The 21,402-nt window shown below is 58.8% G+C and overlaps 1 protein-coding gene across 22 annotated transcripts in view; it reads right to left on the bottom strand.

Annotated features, from left to right (window-relative positions):
- Nucleotides 1-4,112: 4,112 nt before the first annotated feature.
- Nucleotides 4,113-21,402, bottom strand: part of PLEC (plectin) — a 175,521-nt gene continuing 158,231 nt past the window's right edge. For 21 of the 22 annotated variants that reach the window (XM_030554099.1, XM_030554100.1, XM_030554104.1 and 18 more), the window contains 8 exons: nucleotides 21,151-21,289; nucleotides 20,415-20,771; nucleotides 18,898-18,981; nucleotides 18,451-18,555; nucleotides 18,122-18,220; nucleotides 13,068-16,448; nucleotides 4,990-12,003; nucleotides 4,116-4,204 (listed from right to left, as the gene is read on the bottom strand). In XM_030554099.1, the coding sequence (XP_030409959.1) occupies nucleotides 5,668-12,003; nucleotides 13,068-16,448; nucleotides 18,122-18,220; nucleotides 18,451-18,555; nucleotides 18,898-18,981; nucleotides 20,415-20,771; nucleotides 21,151-21,289 (10,501 nt within the window). In that variant the 3' untranslated portion in view covers nucleotides 4,116-4,204; nucleotides 4,990-5,667. Of the gene's footprint in view, nucleotides 4,205-4,319; nucleotides 4,422-4,989; nucleotides 12,004-13,067; nucleotides 16,449-18,121; nucleotides 18,221-18,450; nucleotides 18,556-18,897; nucleotides 18,982-20,414; nucleotides 20,772-21,150; nucleotides 21,290-21,402 lie in introns of all 22 variants that reach the window. The other variant, XM_030554097.1, reaches the window with a different exon arrangement.

The raw sequence follows: 21,402 nt of genomic DNA, 5'->3' as shown, positions 1-21,402 counted from the left end.
ATGATATTTTCTGTCTTATTCTCTCTCCCTTTCTTAATGATTCCCAACACTGTTTGCTTTTTTGGCTGCTGCTGCACATCGAGTGGATGTTTTCAGAGAACTATCCACAGTGACTCCAAGATCTCCTTCGTGAGTGTTAACAGCTAATTCAGATGCCATCATTTTGTATGTATAGTTGAAATTGCTTTCCCATGTGCATTACTTTGCATTTATCAACATTGAATTTAATTTGCCATTTTGTTGCCCAGTCACCCAGTTTTGTGAGCTCCCTTTGTAGCTCTTCGCAGTCTGCCTGGGACTTAACTATCTTGAATAGTTTTGTATCATCTGCAAATTTTGCCACCTCACTGTTTACCCATTTTTCCAGATGAATATGTTGAACAGTACTAGTCCTAGTACTGACCGCTCAAGGACACCACTATTTATCTCTCTCCATTCTGAAAACTGATAATTTATTCCTACCCTTTGTTTCCCATCTTTTAACCAGTTACTGATCCATGAGAGGCTGCCCTCTTATCCCATGATAGCTTACTTTTCAAAAGTTAATTTAAATTAAATAATTTTTTTTTTTTTGAAATCTAGATCTGTTATGTGTTCTGGTGGAACCTGCCTTTTCCTTATGTTAAATTTGCATAATCCTAACAAAACATTTACTTTATTCAAATCTTTTATATATCTCATTGGACCTGACACCCCCTCTGTAAATTCGAACACCCCCCCTAATTTCAATTTCTGGGGAAACCACGGGCTTGCTCTGGGGAATTGAGCCCTGAGAGGTTTCTGGGTGTTGGGTGGATTCAGGCCTGCGGAGAAGAGAGAGCGCAGAATGGCGTCCCCGTGGTGCAGCCTGAGGGCTGGCTGGGCGGCCTGGGAGTGCTGCCGCCCCAGCTGGAAGAGGGCAGACCCATGCCTGGGAGCCCTGCTCCACAGCTTGGCTGCTAGTGCATGGGCTGGAGCGGCCCTGCTCCCAGCTCGCTCACTCTCTGCCCTTCACGAAGCAGGCCCACCTGCTCCACAGGACACAGGCCTGCGTCCACGTCCCAATCTCTTACCCCAAAGGTTTTCCCCTGCACCCCTCACCGTAGTGTCAAAGGCTGGGGCTCCGGCCTGACTCCAGGCCCAGGAACAGCACAGGCGACCAGCAGCTAGGGCAGAGAAGCAGCCTTGGTTCATCTTGTTACAGGGAGGGACTCCACATACAATGGGCATCCAAGCTGCTGCCCCTGTCCGGGCTCCAGCGCAAGCCAGGCGGGATGCAGAAAGGAACCTGGTCTTCCCTTGGGCCGGAGGGCTGAGTGGGGGCAGGCCTGCTCGTGCTGGCCGGGTAGGGAGGAGGTAATGCTGCAGGAGCTGGTTCTTACAGACACTGTTGAAAACATCCCGCTGCTGCTGAAGAGGGTGGCCCCACGTTTCAGGCCCCACGGGTGTGTCACACAGGTGAGAGCTTTGCTCGGCCATTACCCAGGTGCCCATCACCTTGTTACCTCGGCTGCAGGTGGGTGCATGGCGCGAGGAGGAGGATTTAGGGAGGGCACAGTGCCCGCAGCATCTTCATTCCCTTTGGAAAGATGAAGGGCCCGACAAAGTACGTCTGATGCCTGAATTCTCTGTCTTTGCTGCTCTTGCAGCCTCCATTTTAGCTCCTTCCTGGGTCTCTTCTAAAGAACATGCGGTATTCCTGTACCTCGCTCTCAGCACTCCTGTTTCCATGGCTACTGCCCAGAACCCAGCCTCTGCAGGGCGAGCACCAGCAGCATACACCCAGCTCTGTCACTAGTTACCATACGTCCACTCCCCCGGGAAGTGAGAGCCCCTGTGCACAGGCGGCCGAGCACCAAGAAGGAACCAGCCCATGCTCCAGCGATGGAGGAAGAGTAGCCCTTCAGGGCACCAGTATATTAGCGGAGTTTGCTTTCTGCACCTCAGCCATGTCCCAGGAAACCAGGCCGTGGCCCCAGACTCCAATACTCACAAGGGCCTGCAGCCAGAGTGAGGCAGGCAACAGGACACATTGCAGCAGGGAAAACATCTGGGTTTCTCCCCACTGCAGAAATCCTTCCCCCCCGGCTTTTCTCTCCCATCCTCTGTAGAAGAACCTATATTCTGCAGGCAATACAGCTGAGCCGAGCAGCTGGGATGCGAGCCTAGGACTTGGGAGACCTGGGTTCACTCTGCCACAGACTTTGTGTGTGCTCTTGGCCCAGGTACTTAGCCTCCGTGGCTCAGTTCCCAGCTGTTCCATGGGAGAACAGCTCTGCCCTGCCTCCTGGGGTGGGTGAGAATTGGGAGGTTCTCCGCTACTGCAGTGCTGAGATCCATATGAGGATCAGAGACGGCTGTGGGGGCAGCTCTTTGGGACGAACCCTGCTCCAGACTCGAGTATAACCATGTTTGGGAGGCCAGGGGAGTGGAAGCAGACGGAGCTGGCTGGGGCTCTGCCCTGGAAGGGTTCCGGCGAGGCCATGGCTGTGGAATCCCTGGGCACAAGAGTGGGAAAGCTGTGAACAGACCACGCAGAGCTGCTGGCTGGTTTCGGATAATCTCCTTTACTACCCCCCCTGCGGAGAGGGCCTGGGTCCATACTGCATCTTTTACAAACACTTCACGGTATATACAGGTCAGGTTTTAGTGTTTTGCCCCCCCAAAAGAGAGATGCATTTGGCTTGTTAATCAGCCCCTGCTGCCCTGAACAGAAACATGCGGGAGCCAGGGGAGCCCAGCGTCCTAGGGGGAGGGAGCTGGGACCGGGCGCCCCGGCTCAGGCTGGAATATGTTACACAATCGCCCACGTTAGTACATCATGCAAAAGCAAAAACTGGATAATGAGAATAATATAGTGACAAATGCTGAGGGATAACATGCCTTGATTTCCATGTAGCCAATGACAGCGGGTGGCAGGGGGAGGAGGAGGAGGAGGAGGAGGAGGAGAAATGGGTTTGGATCCGCACACGTGAGGGGTCGCTGCTGGACCATGGCACATGCCGTTCTTTGCCCACTGCTGGTGATGGCGGAGGGGAAAGGCCATACAAGTGCAAGGAGTCAGGTGCCCTTGTCTGGGGAACTGGAGCTGAAGGCCCTAGAAGCCAGGGCCAGCCCAAGGGGGGAGCCCCAATGACATCACAAGCCAGGGCTGATCCCCAGGGTGACTTCACAGCTCTTATTGCTGGAGACAGAGGGCGGAGCACCGTTCAGCCCTGGGGGGCTGCTGAGAATGGGAGCGGGCGAGACAGACTAGTGGTCACCGTGCAGTTCCTGCGTCAGGCACACATGCTTGCGTGAGCAGGCAGCAACGCTAGCCCAGGCTCTGCGCAGACATCCTCCCCCCAGCACTCTGCTGGGCTGCAGTTCTCCAGAGCCCCGGCCTTCAGGACCGGGGACAGAGGATCAGCTTCCAGTGCTGCGCGGGGAAGGACACGGGCGCCTGGAGGGGTGCTGCCCCCCACAATCTCTGACCAGGCCCGCTGGACCAGTGCAAAGGGAGGGGGATCCTCAGTGCTGTCCCACTTCCCCCCAACACTGGGGTACAGGCTCCTCGGCAGCGGGAAGGACAGTTGGAATGGACATCCAGCACCACTACAATAAAGTGAACACAATAAAAAAAAGGATGGGATGAGACGGGAGGATTCGTTCATGAGATGACGCCATCAAACAGAGCCAAGCAAGCTGCACAGATTCGCTCACCCAAACCCTATCTGTCCACATCTCTCGCCCTCCCCCGGCAAGCTAGTACCCTCTCTCCGTTAGCCCCTTCAGACTACATAAACACACCTGACCCCGTGAGCCACTGACTGGTAACACGATAGGTGAGCTCACGTCACTGCAGACAACGGGAGCTGCAGGTGCTCAGAACCGATTCAGTGTGGAACTGCAGGTTACTCTACCCCAAGCCCTCCTGAGAGCAAAGCAAGAGGCACAACCTAGTTTGTGTGGAACCAGCCCACCTTCAGACTGCTCCAATGCATGTCAACACTCCAGTGCTCCGAAGTCTGGGGAACAGTTTCCAGCCCTAGATTTGCAGAAGCCCGGGCTCCAAATGCAGAGACTCAAAAGAGGTTGGAGTTACCTGTGTGGAGGAGTACAGCTGAGGAGCTGCTGAGTCCGGGGCTCCCTGGGAACTGATCCAGGACTTGCTAACGTCAGAGACCCAGCTAAGGAATTCTCCCAGTAGCAGGGGGACTTCTTTGGTGGGACTGGAAAAAGATGTCTGACAGAGAGAGAGAGCATCATTACGGGTAGGAAAACATGGGAGAGAAATGAAGAGGGAAAGAAATCAAGGTGAGAAAGGAAAGTAAGAACCAGAGTTTTAACAAAGTCAGCACCTCCACGCTGCTGTGCTGGACTACGACCCCCTCCGAGCAAGGCAGACCTTGAAACTTGCAGCTGCTATCAAGCCTCTTGCTTTGGATCCAAGGTCAGACATTCTGCAAGAAGCCCATTTAGCAAAGGGTAAGGGTGTGTCTAGCGGGCTTCCTCCACAGCTGGCATGACTAAATGCCTCCTGAGGTCCCTTCCAACCCTGAGATTCTATGACCTGTGCACAGAAACCTTGCGTGCGTGCACATGTGCACACAGAGACCAGGGCTGCTTTGTCAAGGCACTGGGCCAGCCCAGGCTGCCAGGCAGGCAGGGAGGTTCTGATAAATACCTGTCAATTCATTAGTCTAATGATTCACTCTAAGAAATCAACCTTGTACAGGGCACTTCCCAGATACACGACGAGAGACAGAGACAGACAGATAGACAGACACATGCAGACATCGCCACCGGCTAACAGCAGCACATGGCAATGTAAGATTCCCCCGGTTATTTGGCCCGGACAAGCAAAGCACGATGGAATGCGTCAGAGTGAACAAGCAGGCTGGAGGAGGAGGCGCAGATGCAAAGTAAAACCTCTTGGGGGGTGAAGCTGTGGAGCAGAGAGGCAGGCAGATCCATCCCCATGGCAGCAGGCTCTGTGAAAGCATAGACACAGCCCCAGCATGCACTTACAGTCTGAGTGCTGAGTCCACAGCGGCTGCGGGGAGGTTCTGGGAGGCAGGCTAAGCAGCTCTTGGGAGGAGGCAGGTAGCAAACAGCAGCCTCCTCCTCCGCCCTGCCAAAGGGCAGCAGAAAGGATCCAGGCAACGGCTCCAGAGCTGGTGTGCAGAGGTTGCTGTCCTGCGCCAAAGCGCTGAGAGGGACGGTGTGGTCAGTCCACGGTCACAGTCTCTTTTCACGGGAAGAGGGGAGGGCAGCAGGTCTAGGAGCTGGGGACGGTATCCTCTCCTCCTCTGGGGGTGGCATGGCATGAAGCTGGCAGAGTTAATAAAAAAGTCACTAGCTAGTTAGGCTCAAAACTGTCAGCAGGTTCCGCCGGGCTGTGGGAGCAGCTCGGTGGTGGCTGGTTTTGGCTACTCTGCAGATGGTACGAACTGAAGCAAGCTCCCGGGTTACTGAGCTGAAGGGGTGTGTTCTCTCTCTCATCACTAAATATACAAATACTGTCCCAACAATCATATATATTAATATATATTAGTCTTGTCTTTTTGGTTAAACTTTAGGCACTGCTTTGGAAGAACATTGGGGTTTAAAAATAATAATCGGATGATTAGCCAGTAGCTTTACCACATGCAGAGCAGGATAAATGGGAAAGTGTTTGGGGGGGCCGGGTCAGGCAGGGAGGGGACTTTATGCCACTGTCAGCTGAGGCCTCTGCAGTTTGGGAAGCTTCCTGTTTGCTTCCCATCCACAGCTCCCGTTGAGGCTGGACAAGGCGAGTGTGAGTTCAGCGGCATCCACGTCGCTCTGGGGACCTGATGTGTATCTGCGTCCGTAGCTGGAGGAAGAGTAGGATGAGGAAGAGAAGGTCATGGAGAAGCCGGAGCCAGTGGCATCAATGCTCCCTCGCCTGGAGCCTGATCTAGATCCTGTTCGGGAGCCCGATCTAGAGCCAGAGGTGGAGCCAGAGCCACTGACGTTGTAGGGGCTGTAGTATCCTTTGCTGGACTGGGAGGAAGCTTCCAGCAGGCGCAGGCCTGTTCCCTCCTCAACCATGCTTCTGTCCATTGCATCCTTGTAGGAGATCTTCAGTTTCGTTTTGGGGCAGGTGAGATACTTGGAGTAGGTGTTCACGTCCCGCAGCTTTTGGGCTGTGCGCGTGTCGATTGTGCCTTTCTGCAGCGCATCATCGAGCGAGACCCGGCCTGGCACGTCGGGCTCAATCAGCCCACCCGTCAGGTACTGTACCTCCAGGAACCGCTGCCCGGCTTCATAGTACAGCCAGCCCTTCTTTAAGGCTTGGGCGGCTGACATTTTCGTCTTGGTTCTCGGATCCTCAAAGCCATAGAAGGCCTTCTGAGCGAGGTTGATCCTGTCCACCATGATTTTGTCAACCAGGCCCTTGTTGACTGCATCAGCAACAGAGAATTTCTCCCCAGTGCTAGGGTCGATGATGCCTCCGGTGCAGGCCTGGGACTCCAGCAGCCTCTGTCCAGTGATGTTGTCTACGAGATTGCGGTGCATGGCCTCCGTGATAGACACTTTCTCCAGGGTGTCCGTGTCCAGGATCCCAGCAATCGGACCGGTCTCTTCAGCAGGGTCACTCCAGGATGTCAGCTGAGCTCTCGCAGGGGCTGGGCTTACAGGGTAGGAGGAAGAGGACCCAACAGAAGAAGATCTCGATCGGAAGCCGCTCACATTTCCAGAGAGCATGTCTGCGAATTCAGTGATGGACAGGGTGCCGGAGCGATACTGGTCCAGGGCAGACTGATCAATCAGGCCCTTTGCAATGGCGTCGTCGATGTCATACTGTCGCCCGGACCTCCTGTCGATGATCATGGACTTGACCACCCCGTCCGAGGAGGAGATGGTGATCTCTTCCCACTCACACTCTTGCTCGGAGAGCTCCAGGTAGGTCTGGTGGTCAATGAGGCCTTTGCGGTAGGCCTCATAAACTGACATCTCCTTCCCTGTCTCGGGGTCGACGATCACCACTCTGCGCTTGCGGACAGATGACTTGGACGAGGTCTTTCTCTCCCGCTTCTTCTCCTTCAGAGGGAGCAGGCACAGCCCGGTCTCCGGGTCGGTGATGCACCGCTCCATGAGCTGCAGGTAGGTCAGGTTCTCCTCGGTGTTGGGATCAAAGAAGCCCTTGGTGTCGTCGCTGGGGTCCAGGAGGATCTCGTTCATTTCCTCGTCGAACAGGCCCCGCTTGTAAGCCATCTCCACGGGCAGGCGATGGCTTTCCTCTGGATCGATAATGCCTCCTGTGGCGATCTGGGCCTCTAGCAAACGGATCCCATGATCTTTCAGGATCAGGCCCTTCTTCATGGCCTGGAAGAGGGAGATCAGTTTGCCCGAGTAGGGGTCTTTGTAACCGGTCACCGCCCTCTCCGCTGAAAGGAGCTTGTCCTTGAACTCTGGGCCCACTATGCCCATCCGCACCGCCTCCTCCACCGTCAGCTTGAGGCCCTTGATGGGGTCGATCACGTACCCAGTGGCTGCCTGGGCCTCCAGCAGCTCAAAAGCTGTGCCAGGCCGGATGATGCCTTTCTTCATGGCTTGGTACACGGAGAGCCGTTCCTTGGTGGAGTCCACGAAGACACCAGCGATGCAGCTGGTGCCCTCCAGGAACTTCTGCAGGTTTTTGGAGACTTCTTCGATGGAAGTTAAGCCCTCTTGGAGGCGCTGGGCTGTTGCTTCGTCCATAACCTGGGAGCGCACCAGCTCCTCCACGCTGATCTGCTTCCTCAGGCCCCGGAAGGTCAGCTTCCTGGTGTCACACAGGGGCAGCAGCAGCTGGCCGTTGTTCTCATCCTTCCGGCACCGCTTGAGCAGCTGCAGGTAGCTGAGCTTCTCGTCCGTGGAGGGGTCCACGTAGCTCCGGATCTCGCTGGGCTCCGATAGCCTGTCGCAAGTCTCCTTGCTGAAGAAGCCACGCTGATAGGCAACCTCCAGGGGCAGGTGGAACCCCAGGAACGGGTCGATGATGCCACCAGTGGCTAGCTGAGCATCCAGCAGCCGGAGGGCTTCCTCGGCGGGGATCAGATCCTTCTTCATGGCCTGGAAGAGCGAGATCTTCTGCTCACTGTACGGGTCCCTGTAGCCAGTCACAGCTCTCTCTGCGGACAGCAGCCGGTCGTGGATTTCCGGCCCCACCACTCCTTTCCTGACAGCTTCGTCTACCGTCAGCATCTCATTCTTTATGGGGTCAATCATGAAGCCAGTGGCAGCCTGGGCCTCCAGCAGGGAGCGGGCTACCTCAGAACTGATCAGCCCTTTCTTCAGGGCCTGATAGACACTGAGCTTTTGCTTGGTGGAGGGGATGTAGATGCCAGCTATGCAGCCAGTTCCATACAGGTATTTCCAGATGGTCTCCATCTCCAGGATCTCTCGGATGGTCTTGGAGCCTTGCTTCAGCAGGTTATATATCTCCAGGGAGATGATCCTGGCCTCATAGAGGTCGTCGGCAGTGATCCGGCGCCGGACAAAGTCGTAGGAGGTTAGGTCCTGCTGCCGGATGATCTCTGTCTTCTCGATGATCTCAATGATGATGATGATCATGCGCTCCTTGGTCACCTGGCCAGAGCGGAACTCCTCCATCAGCCGCTTCCGCTGCTCCTCGGGGATGAGGTCTGACTGCATGATCTCCCACAGGGACATGGAGGAACCGGCCATGCTGCCCACGGGGATGCTGACCTGCGTTTCCTCAAATGCTTTCCGGGTCTCTGCCTCCGTGTACACGTGGGTCGTCTCCACCATGGTGGGCTTCTCCGGCTGCTTCAGGGGCAGGAGGTACAGGCCGGTCTCGGGGTCCTCTATGCACCTCTCCTTTAGCTGCAGGTAGGTGAGGTTCTCCTGTGTGTTGGGGTCGAAGAAGCCCTTGGTGTCGTCGCTGGGGTCAGAGAGGATCCGGTTCATCTCTTCGTCGAAGTAGCCCCGCTTGTAAGCCACCTCCACGGGGAGGCGGTGACTGTGCACGGGGTCGATGATGCCGCCGGTGGCCACCTGGGCCTCCAGTAGGCGGATGCCGTGCTCCTTGAGGATCAGCCCCTTCTTCATGGCTTCGAAGAGGGAGATGGTGTTCCCAGAGTAGGGGTCCCTGTACCCAGTGACGGCCTTCTCCGCGGAGAGCAGCTTCTCATGGAGCTCTGGCCCAACGAGACCAGCTTTCACAGCATCGTTGACACACAGTTTTTGGTTCCTTTCGGGGTCGACCATGAACCCGCTGGCTGCTTGAGCTTCCATCAGGGTGACAGCGGTGCTTGGCCTCAGCAGGTTTCTCTTCATAGCCTCGTAGAGGTTCAGTTTCTCCTTCGTGTCTTCCATGTAGATGCCAGCGATGCAGTCGCTGCCCCGCAGGAACCTCTTCACAGAGTCCGTCTCAGAGAGGTCTTTCACTGACTTCTTACCTGCCTTGAGCTGCTCATACTGGGCTTTGCTAAGGACCCTAGACTCCAGCAGCTCGCTAGCAGGCACAGGGGCTCGGAGGCCACTGAACATCAGCTTCTCCTGCTTCTTGGTCTCCGTTTCCTCAATGATGGTGATCATTATCTTGATGATCTTCTCAATGGTGACCTTGCCAGTCTTGTACTGTCGCAGCAGCTCCCTCCTTTGCTCCTCGGTGAAGTACTCAGAGTGGATGAGCTCCCAGATCGTCACTGTCCTGCCCTTCAGGCTGCCAGCTGGCACCTCCAGGGTCGCCTTGTCCAAGGACTCCTTCGCCTGGCTGTCACTGTAGACCTCCTCCTGCTGTGACCGGATGGCCTGATCTGAGAGGGGCAGCAGGTAGAGGCCGGTCTGCTTGTCTGGTCGGCATCTCTTCTGCAGCTGGGCATAGGTGAGGTTCTCCTGAGTGTTGGGGTCGTAGAAGGCCTTGGTGTCATCGCTGGGAGTGGACAGGGCCTTGTTTGTCTCCTCGTCGAAGTAGCCCCGCTTACAGGCAACCTCGAGCGGCAGACGGTGGCTGTTCACAGGGTCCACTATGCCACCGGTGGCCAGCTGGACGTCCAGCAAGCGGAGCCCGGTATCGCTGGGGATCAGGCCTTTCCTTAGTGCTTGGAACAGGGACACAGTCTGTCCGGTGTACGGGTCTTTGTAGCCAGTCACAGCCTTCTCTGCAGACAGCAGCTTCTCATGGAACTCTGGCCCGACAATCCCAGCTCTCACTGCCTCGTCCACTGAGAGCTTCTCATTCCGAACGGGATCGATGATGTACCCCGTGCCTGCCTGGGCCTCCAGCAGTGGCAGGGCAGCCTCTGGCTTCAGCAGGTTTTTCTTCAGGGCGCCATAGAGCGTGAACTTCTGCCCAGTCGACTCCACCAGGACACCAGCAATGGTGTCGGTGCCCTTCAGATACCTCTTTACGGCGTCTGCATCAGCCACATCCTTCACAGACTTCTTGCCCTGGTGCAGCTGGTTGTAGAGATCTTTGTCAATGATTTTGCTCTCTAGCAGCTCGGCGGCAGGGACAGCCGCGCGGAGCCCTTCAAAGCACAGCTGGCTCTTCTTCTCACTCTCTTCCATTACGGTGATGACGATCTTGATGATCTTCTCCACGGTGATCTTGCCAGTCTTGTACTGCCGGAGCAGGTCTCGCCTCTGCTCCTCGGTAAAGTATTCTGAGTTGATGATCTCCCAGATGGTCACCGTCTTTCCTTTGAACGTGCCAAAGGGGGCAGACACCGTGGCCTTCTTGAAAACATCTTTGGCCTCTTGATCTGTGTAGGCCAGGTCCCCTCCTTTGGCTGCTCTGTCGGTGAGCGGCAAGAGGAGAAGTCCAGTCTCAGGGTCAGTCAAGCATCTCTCCATCAGCTGCAGGTAGGTCAGGTTCTCCTGCGTGTTGGGGTCGAAGAAGCCCTTGGTGTCATCTGTGGGGTCTGACAGGGTCTGGTTCATCTCTTCATCGAAGTAGCCCCGCTTGTAGGCCGCTTCCACGGGCAGGCGGTGGCTGTTCACGGGGTCGATGATGCCGCCAGTGGCGATCTGGGCCTCCAGCAGGCGGATGCCGTGGTCTTGGACAATGAGGTCTTTTGTCATGGCCTGGAAGAGGGAGATCTTGTCTCCGGTGTAGGGGTCTCTGTACCCAGTCACCGCCCTCTCGGCAGACAGCATTTTATTGTGCAGCTCTGGTCCAATTACTCCTTCTTTCACAGCCTCATTTACAGAGAGCCTCTTGCTTCTCACTGGGTCAATGATGAAGCCAGAGGCAGCTTGTGCTTCCAGGAGGATGAGTGCCGTGCCTGGACTCAGCAGCTGTTTCTTCATGGCCTTGTAGATGCTCATCTTCTCGTTGGTGGGTTTAATGAGCAAGCCGGCGATGCTGCTCCGGCCCTGCAGGTATTTCCTGAGGTCATCCCTCTGCGCAAGCTCAGTCACAGTCACCGTCCCTTTCACCAACTTGTCTAAGATCTCTTTGCCCAGGATGCCAGCCTCAACCAGCTTCTCCGCAGACACCTTCTGCCGGATGCCATCAAACGCAAACTCTGGCTCCCCATTCTGAGCCAGGCCATCCATGGCGTCTCTGCCATTGGGCACCGCTTTGGTCGGAGTCAGCTGGGTAGGCAAAATCACTGCATCTTCGGGAATGTCGTCTGTTTGGATCATGATCTCTCGAGTCTGGGCCAGCGCAGCCCTATGTTCCTCTTGTAGCTGTTCCAGTTTCTCCCTTAGCTTCTGGTTTTCCTCTGCAAGGAGTTTCTCTTGCTGCTGCCGCTGCTTTTCCAGCTGCTGCAGCTCCTCCTGCTTACGCTGGACATTTTTCTCCGCCTCTTTCTGCTTCTTCTTTGCATCATCCAAGGTGGCCTTCAGCTGCTGTTTCTCCTGCTCCATCTGCTTCTGCTGCCGCTCCTGCTCTGCCTTCAGGTTCTCAGCTTTGTTCATCTCATCTTTGAAGAGTTTCTCCAGCTTAGCTTTCTCTTCCTCAATGAACCTCTCTTTCTGAAGCAGGCTATCCTTCTCCGTTAAGAAGCTCTGCTGGAGTATCTGAGTCTCCTGACGGAGCTGCTCCTGCTGAGCCGTCTGTATCTGGAGCAGGAAAAAAAAGAAACATCTCTTAGACCAAAACCCACTTAACCCCAAACAGAGACCACAAAAACCTGGTGCGAACCGGGATAACCATTAGCGTGAGGGTGCTAGCAGGAAAACGCTTGTGGTGTAGCAGCAAGTCGTATTACGGGCTAGTACCTTGGGCTTATATTAGTAGGTACATGGGCCGGCCCCCTGCGGTGCATTAGTGTTAACGGGGTGGGGTGCGGTGGGAAGAGGAGGAGGCATCACTGCACACTAGACTGGATTAAAGAAGCAGGAGAGGGGACACCGTTCTTTTGTTGGGGTCAACAAAGCTAGCCATGCCCCATGATGCATCCCAAGGAGCAGGGTCAATGTCCATAATGGCCAAGGACCTTAGAGTCACTGTCTGTGCCTAGTGCTAAGGGAGTGGACACGCAGTGTCTCCAGGAGAACGGCACAACATGTGCAAGGAGGATGGACTCTACCCAGACCAGTAACAGACGAGCAATCTCTGTTGGGGGCATGAGGCAAAGCTGCTCCAATACATGCCCAAGGTCGATTACAGGTCACACTGCAGCTGGAGCCCTAGCACTGCACACGCATGTGAGCTGTATGCGTGCGCTCACGGGAACTGCAGGAGCAAGGCTGAGAGTCTGGGTCTGTGGAGCAGAGACTTGGTGCCTTGGGTGAGGTTTTCTAGAGCACTCCAGTGACCCGGGAGCATAAGTCCCCCGAGAGCCGATAGCACTTGTGTTGCTAAACCATGGAGGTGCTTTTGAAAATCCTCCCCTTGTCTGTGCCCATGTCTCCTCTGACACTGCACCCGTAACAACCCGGGGGGCTCAGCTGACACCAGGCTGTGGTCAGTCCAGGTGGGGTATGGAGGGTTGTTGGTTACTAAGGGAACCTATTTAACTTTGGACCCTGGCTGACATTTTGTGGGTGCAGTCAGCTGTCTGAGCAGAGGAGCGCCACGCTGGCTGTCCCAAGGCTGCCGTTCTGTGTGGTGAGGACACTAAGGGGAGGGTGACACCCAGCATGAACATGACAGCAAGGGGGGAGAACAGGAAAATCAGTACCTCTTCTGATCTCTGCTGCAGCAGCTCCGCCTCCCGCTTCAGCTTCTCCTTCTCCCTCTCCAGCTCAGCAATCGCTCTCTTCAGATTCTCCGCATCCCTGTCACTCTGCTGCCTCTGGATCTCCAGCGTGTGGACCAGCGTCATCTTCTCTTGGGTAGTCAGCTCCATCTTGTGCAGCTTCCCACTGATCTCCTCCGCCTGCTTCTTGAACCGCTTCGCGTCCTCCTCTGCCTTGGCCTGGGCCATGCTCATCTCCGTCACGTGCAGCTTGAGGCGCTCGGCCTCGGCCATGATCTCCAGCTGCCGCTTGCGCTCAGCCTCCAGGAGTTTCTGGAAGCCCTCGGTCTCCTCAGTCAGGCGCTGCTGCATCTGCTCTTTGTCCTCCTGGAGCTTCTTGGCGTGCTCCTGAGCTAGGTCCTTCTGCCTCTGCAGCATCTCTGCCTCCGCCTTCAGCCGCGTGGCCTCCTGCACTGCCTGCATTTTCTCCTTCAGCATCTTCTCAGCCAGCGCCCGCTGCTGCGCCAGGTCGTCCTCCGCCAGCTTCCGCATGCGGGCGGCCTCCTGCGCCTCCACACTCAGGCGAGCAGCCTCCTCCGCCACGAGCTTCATCTTCTCAGCCTCCTCCACCAGGAACTTCTGGGTGTTGTCCTTGTCCTTCAGGATCAGCACCTTGTTCTCCTCCTCGATCCGGGTCTTCAGTTTGATCAGCTCTTCCATCTGGATCTTCACCTTGAAGAGCTCTTCCTCCACCTGGGCCTTCTGCCTCATGGCGTCCATCACCTCCTCCTTCAGCCGCTGCAGCTCCTCGTCCAGAATACTCTTTTGGTGGTCCGTCTCCTCCAGCTGCAGCTTGACCTTGGTCAGCTCCTGCTCCACCTGGGCCTTCTGCCTCAGCGTCTGCTCTGCAAACTTCTTGTGCTTTTCCATGTCGGCGTCAGCCAGCTGCTTTTGCTTCAGAGCCGCCTGCTCAGCTTGGGCCCGCTTAGCCGCCTCCAGCTCAGCCTCCTTCCTGAGCTTCTCAGCATCCTCCTGGGCTCTGGCTTTGGCCTGAGCCTCCTCCTCAGCTCGCTGCTTCAGACGCTCTGCCTCCTCCACCTGCTGACGGGACAGGGTTGCATCCTGCTCAGCCTTGACACGTGCAAACTCTGCCTCCTCTGCCACTTTCTTGGCTTTCTCGGCCTCTTCCCTCAGCTTGTCCAGGATGTTCTGTTCCTGGCGCCTCGTCTGCAGCAGCTCCTGCTCCTTCTGCTGCACAGTAGCCAGGTGGGCCTTCTCCTCGGCCTGAATTCTCTTCTGAGCTGCTTCTTGGGCCAGCTGGATCTGCCTTTCTGACTCCTTTTCTGCCAGCTCCTTCTGCCTCTTGGCCTCCTCCACCTTGGCTTTCAGGCGCTCCACCTCGTCCAGGGCCACTTTGCGCTGCCGGGCGGCTTCCTGCTCCGCAGCCAAGATCTTCTTCACCTTCTCCTCGGCCTCCCTGCGGCGGTTCTCCTCCTCCAGGGCCAGCTGCCGCTGCTTCTCAGCCTCCTGCTCGGCCTTCTCCTTGCTGCGCTGGATCTCCTCCGCACTGCTCTTGATCTTGCTCAGCTCCAGCTCCAAGTCTGTCTTGCCCGCTGATGCCTTCTCAAAGTTGATCTTTAGGATGCGGATCTCCTCCTCGATGATGCGCCGCTGCTTCAGTGTATCATCCACAATGCTCTTCTGCCGCTCCAGCTCGGTGTCGGAGGACTTCTTCAGCAGGGTGATCTTCTCCTCAATGTCGTGCTTGTGCTGGGCTGCCTGCTCTTCCAGCAGCTTGCGCTGGTAGGCCTCGTCCTCCGCCAGCCGCCTCAGCCGCTCGTTCTCTGCCTCCTTCTCTTTCAGGGCGATCTCTGCTTCCGTCTTCTGCCGGGAGGCCTCACTGATGGCGGCCAGTTTCTCCTTCAGGATCCTCTCTGCCTCGGCTCGCTGTCGGGCCGCCTCCTCCTCGGCCAGCTGCCGCTGCCGCTTGGCCTCCTCTGACAGGGCGCGCAGCCGAGCCGCCTCCTCGGCCAGCTCCCGTAGCTTGCTGGCCTCGGCTTCCAATTTCTGCTTGGACTTCTCGCTGGTGGAACGGGAATCCTCCTCGGCCTTGGCCTTGTTCTGCAAAAGGATCTCCATCTCAGCACGCAGCTTGGCCAGCTCCTCCTCCACCTCCTTCCTCTTGTGAATGGCCTCACTGATCTCATTCTTCAGGCGGAAGAGTTCCTCTTCCAGCAGCAGGCCTTGCTGCTCCCGGTTCTCCATCTCCGCCTTCAGCCGGATCAGCTCTTGCTCAGCCGAGAACTTCTGCTGGGCGGTGCCCTCTGCCAGCTTCCTCTGCTTCTCCAGCTCCTCCTCAGCCAGCTCCTTCTGCCGCAGGGCAGACTCCTCCATTTTCGCCCTCTTCCTGGCCTCCCTCTCTGCATCCTCCTTCTGCTTCTCAGCCTCCTCCTGAGCCAGGGTCTTCTTGTGAGCCACCTCCTCTGCCTGCAGCCGGAGGCGCAGGGCCTCGTTCGCCTTCTGCCGCCATTTCTCCAGCTCCTTCTCTGCCTCCTCCCTGGATTTCTCTGCCTCCAGCTGCTGCTTCTTCAGGCGCTCTGCCTCCTCCTGCAGATGGGTGACTGTGATGTGCTCCTGCTTCAGGGACATCTCCAGCTGGGCTGTCTTCTCTGCGAAGGACAGGCGCTTGCTCTGCAGCTCGGTCTCTGCGCTCTTCTGCGCCATTTCCTGAGCCACTTGGATCTGCCGCTCCTTCTCCAGCTCAGCCTGTTTCATCCTCCTCTCTGCCTCCTCTGCCTGCATGCGCAGCTTCTCCAGGTCCTCCATGGCCTTCCGTTTCTCCCGGGCCGCATTCTTCTCTGCCTGTACCTTGCAATTCAGCTCCTCCTCCGCCTCCCGCTTCTTCTGCGTCTCTTCCTTCACCTGCTTGCGCAGGCGCTCGGCCTCCTCCTGGGCCAGCTTCTTCTGCCGCTCGGCCTCCTCGGCCCGGGCCCGCAGCTCCCGCAGCTCAGTCTCCGCACTGGACTTCTGCTTCTCAGAGGTCTCGAGCTGCAGGCGGATGATGTGGATCTCCTCCTCCACCTTCCTGCGGCTGTACTCCACCTCCTCGATCAGCTTGTCCTTGGATTTGATCTGGGTATCCGAGTTCTGCTTCAGCTGCATCAGTTCCTGCTGGATGTTCTGCTTCTGCTGTTCGGCGTCCACAGCCACCACCTCCCTCTTAGAGACCTCCTCGTGCATGCGGCGCTGCAGCTCCTGCGCCTCCTTCTCAGCCTGCGCTTTGGCTTTGGCATGCGCCTCAGCCAGCTGCTTCTGCTTCTCCAGCTGGGCCTCCACCTCCGCCAGCCTCTTCCTCTCCTGCTCCTTCAGCTTCTCCACGGCTTTCTGAAGGGGGAAGAGTGCAAAGAAAACAAAAGGGAGAAGACGAAATCACAAGGAAAACACGGAACTAGCAGCACACACATCCAATGAGAGATGGTCCGGGGCAGGGGGTGGGGGATGTGGCATGGGGATGGCCTGGAGCCCCCGGCTCTCCCATAACTAGAGGTGGCAATGCTGGCTTCTGGAAGACGTATGGCAGACAGAGAGGGGACACGGCACTGCTATATCTCACTTAGTACAGTTCGGGGAGGCGGGTGACAGACCGTGACACAGCAAGCGGGATGGCTGTGCGGGAAGCAGGGTGACCAACGAAGCAAGAGCAAACAATGGAGCATGAGCAAAGCCCACGGCAAATGAAGACAGGAAGCTAGCAGCTTGCACACCTTCACCATGCCTACTGCGGGACATTCCCCTGGCAGCCACCAGGGGAGACTTCTGCCTCTGGAGGCCCCAGCCCAAAATCAACAACTGCAGAAAAGTACAGTCGGCTCGGGGGCGAGTGAGGAACCCAGTCAGGCTGCAGAGCCGGGAGTGTGGGGAGAGAGCGTGGGCGATACGGGCAGCAGAGAGAGAAGGGAGCAGAGGGCAACAGAGGCACAGGGTAACCCTCTCCTCACTAGGACAGAACAGTGTGTGGAGAGAGCTTTGAGTTCTACCCTGGGCTGCCCAGCTGCCTCACTGCCCCACTCCCAACAGCCCCGGCTAGCCGGCCCCATAGAGCAGGAAGGAGACCTGCAAGGGCGCATGCAAACGCTGCCTTTTCCAGCAGTAGGGACATCTGGGAGCGGATTTACAGCTGCCCGTTCTCCCCAGGGCCTTCTCGGTGGGAGGGAGAGGGAAGCGGCGACCTCGCAGGGCTCTGCCCGGCAGCAGGGCTGATCCGGAGGGCGGAGGGTGAGCAGGGTGACGTCTGCACACTGCAAAGCTCTGACCAAGGGCCTGGTGCTTCCAGAGCCAGGGGCCCTGCTGAGCTCTGGTCCCACCCTCGTCTGTTTGCCTGGACTCTAGTGAGGTCTCCACTAGTTCCCCCATTGGCCCAGTGGGTCGGGAGAAGGGCCCGGGGGCAGGTCCTGCAGGGGGCGGGGCGAGGCAGGAGGCGCAGGGAGCAGGTGCTGGTAGCAGGCTGCTTGTGGCCATGTGGTGAGGTGGAGAGAGGGAGGCTGAGGAGGAGCATACGCAGAGGGGAGTACCTGGTGCAGAAATCCCAGAGTCATCCTGGATTTTTACCCTCCATTAGATCCCAACCAACACAAACATCCCCCAAGACAAAGCACCGGCCCAGCGGCTCCTCTTCCCAGGCGGAAATGAAGAATTAGAGAGGTTACAGCAGAGAACAAACGAGGAGCTGCGATCCCGCGGCAGGACGAGCTCCATGCTCACACAGACGCTGACTGTACTAAGTGTATCTGGGAAGTGCCCTCCTAACAGCCGAGTGAGCAGAGCCCTGCAGACCCTGGCCAGCACCAGGGCAGGGCTGAGGCAGCACAGCCCTCGGGGAGTACCAGTTTGCTGTACCCAGAGCCAGCCGCCAGATCAGCACAGGGTTAGAGGCCTGAGCTGGGCATTAGTGATGTGGGACGGGTATTAACATGGACCATGTTCCTTGTTGTTATGGAAGGAGCGAGACCAACGCAGCTGGATGCATGCCAGGCCCTGGGCCGCCCCTGCTCTCCTACCTCCTCCTCCTCCAGCCGCCGCAGGCTCTCGCTGATGAACTTAACGTACTGGCTGGTGAGAGTGGTCAGCTCGCTGTACTGCGTCCGCAGGTCCACGTACTGCAGCCAGGAAACACAGGTCAGCGGTGCCTCCGAGGCATGGCAACCCCCTCCCATGGGCTCCCTGGTGCCAGACACCAGGGACTGACCCAGCGTGGCCCGCCAGTCCCCAGGCCCGTACGTAGAGGAGGGCCGCAGCCCTCAGCTCAAGTCCAGAGGCAGCTCCTCCAGGCCCAGCTGCCCCGCTCTGCCCTGCACTGGCCCCTGCTGCTCCAGGGAGCCCCCCTCACCTCCTGGATCACGCTGTCAGACGCAGACTGCACTTTGGGTTTCTTGGCTGGGGAAGCCACGGGTTCCACCTGGGCTTTGTACGTCACCAACTGCAGCTCGTAATCCTGGAGGAGAAGAGCCCGTGTCAGAGACTAGCAGAGAACCCAGGAGCCAGGGACCCCCTCCACAGGCTCCGTGGGATCCCAGCCTGCACCCCACAGCCTGGGGCTCTGCTAGGGAGAAACCTCGTCTCTTGGGACACACGAGTATCCTGGCTCCCGCTGAGCCACCGGGCCGTGATGGGAGCGAACTCTGCCCAGGCCAGCTCTGCTGTCATGTTAAACCCTAACCCAGCCTGACCCCAGCCGCCTGTGCCAGCGCTCCTGCTGCAGAGCCTGTGGGCAGAGGGCTCAGCCTGGCAGGCCAGGAAGCAGCGTGGGATTGTGGGAGGAGCCTCAGGCCCGCACCTTGATGGCATCGATGTACTGCTTGGCATATCTCTGGCACTCGTCCACCTTCTCCCGGTTCCGGTCGCACTCCTCCAAGAGTTTCTGGGGAGAGACAACTCATGAACACCGCAGCCCCGACTCCAGAGCATCCTCGCCCCTCGGCTCCAGGCAGCCCCCGGGGGGCAAGCCACCCAGGCCAAAGGGCAGGCAGAGAGAAAAGCAGCCAGTGGAACAGAATCCTGCCACTGTTGGCTTTCATTGCCCCGTGCCAGCAAGCCACCAGCTCCCCTGCCCCATGCATCCCTGAGGGGCGTCCCCGCCGGGTGCCCCGTCGCTGGCGTCCCAGGGGGGCATCCCCGCCAGCTGTCCCATTGCTGGCGTCCCTGGGGGGTGTCCCCGCCGGGCGCCCTGTTGCTGGCATCCCTGCCGGGTGCCCCATCACAGGCGTCCCTGGGGGGGCGTCCTGTCGCTGGCACCCCTGCTGGGTGCCCTGACGCAGGCATCCCTGGGGGGCGTCCCCGCCGGGTGCCCCGTCGCTGGCGTCCCTGGGGGGTGTCCCTGCCATCTGTCCCATTGCTGGAGTCCCTGGGGGGCGTCCCCGCCAGGCGCCCTGTTGCTGGCATCCCTGGGGGGCGTCCCTGCTGGGTGCCCTGTCGCTGGCACCCTGCCGGGTGCCATGTTGCTGGCATCCCTGGGGGGCGTCCCTGTCGCAGGCGTCCCTGGGGGGCGTCCCTGCCGGGTGCCCCATCGCTAGTGTCCCTGCTGGGCGCCCTGTCGCTGGCATCCCTGGGGAGCAACCCTGCTCGGTGCCCCGTTGCTGGCGTCCCTGGGGGGCATCCCCACTGGGTACACCATCGCTGGCATCCCTTGGGGGCATCCCTGCGGGGTGCCCCTGTCACTGGCGTCCCTGGGGGGCGTCCCCGCCGCGCACCCTGTCGCTGGCGTTCCTGGGGGGCATCCCTGCCGGATGCCTCATCACTGACGTTCCCACCGGGCGCCCGGTCGCTGGAGTCCCTGGGGGGCGTCCCTGCCGGGCGCCCTGTCGCTGGGCTCCCTGGGGGGCATCCCCGCCAGGCACCGTGTTGCTGGGCTCCCTGGGGGGCGTCCCTGTCAGGCACCGTGTCGCTGGGCTCCCTAGGGGGCGTCCCTGCCAGGCACCGTGTTGCTGGGCTCTCTGGGGGGCGTCCCTGCCAGGCGCCCTGTCGCTGGGCTCCCTGGGGGGCGTCCCTGCCAGGCACCGTGTCGCTGAGCTCCCTGGGGGGCGTCCCTGCTGGGCGCCCTGTCACTGGGCTCCCTGGGGGGCGTCCCTGCCGGGCACCGTGTCGCTGGGCTCCCTGGGGGGCGTCCCTGCCGGGCGCCCTGTCGCTGGGCTCCCTGGGGGGCATCCCTGCCGGGCACCGTGTCCCTGGGCTCTCTGGGGGGTGTCCCTGCCGGGCGCCCTGTCGTTGGGCTCCCTGGGGGGCGTCCCTGCCGGGCACCGTGTCGCTGGGCTCCCTGGGGGGCATCCCTGCCGGGTGCCCCATCGCTGGCGTTACCTTCTCCTGCAGGAGCTGCTCCCGCACACTCTTGCTGTCCGTGACGGGCACCGACTGGATCTGCTCCTGCCTTTGCTTCGCATCCTGGATCCACCGGATGAGCCATTCGTAGCTTTCGTGGTAGTAGCGCTGCTGACGGCCCAGCTGCTGCAGCTCGCGCTGGCGCAGGTCGATCTGGGTCAGCACGGCCTGCCAGCGCTCCAGGAGATGCTGGATCCGCTCCCGGTACCGGTCCAGGTCCACGTCCCGCTCGCTGTGGCCTCTCACCATCCGTTCATTGACGTCCTTGGCCTTGTCCAGGTCTGACTGCAGGGTGCTGAAGAGGGGCTGGTGCCCTTCCACCTGCCCACGCAGCCTCTGTGGCACACAAGGGCCAGGTCAGCAATGGGCACCTCCCTGCCCCCGCCCCCGCTGCTCTGCCATCCCACCCCTGGCTGGACGCGATCGATGCTCCTGGTGAACGAAGCCCTTGCTGGAGCCCCACGGTTTTTCCGGACCCGGGTCCTGGCCAGCTGCTGGGCACTGCTCCCCAGCTCCAGCCAGGGCCCCGCCCTTCTCCTAACAGTGCCGCCCCAGTGCCTGTATGTGGCCCCATGAGCTCTCGGTTCTGGGGCAGGGCCCAGCCCCTCTGTGATCCAGGTCTGTGTAAGAGGCAGATTTGGGCCTGGGGAACACCCACGCTGCACCCAAAGGAACTGATCCTGTCTGGGCAAGCGGGGGTCTTCCTGGCCATTACCTTCAGCTCTGCCTTGTTAGCCTCTAGTTCCTTGAGGTCGGAAGGCACGGCCTGCACCTCCTTCAGCTGCTCCTCGTACCTCTGGACCAGCTCCTCTGCCCCCTGCGTGCTGCGGATCACCAGGTTGATGGTCTTCAACCTGTGGGAGGAGCAGATTAGCTCGCAGGGCAGCCAGAAGGCAGGGAACAGAAGAGACCTGTGCGGGGGCCAGGAGGGCGACCCTCAGCCCCTCTCAGTCCCTGTCCTGTGGCG

The sequence above is a fragment of the Gopherus evgoodei genome, chromosome 2 (assembly GCF_007399415.2).
Source record: "Gopherus evgoodei ecotype Sinaloan lineage chromosome 2, rGopEvg1_v1.p, whole genome shotgun sequence".
Taxonomy (NCBI): domain Eukaryota; kingdom Metazoa; phylum Chordata; order Testudines; family Testudinidae; genus Gopherus; species Gopherus evgoodei.
This window is presented reverse-complemented; position numbering and strand designations above follow the sequence as displayed.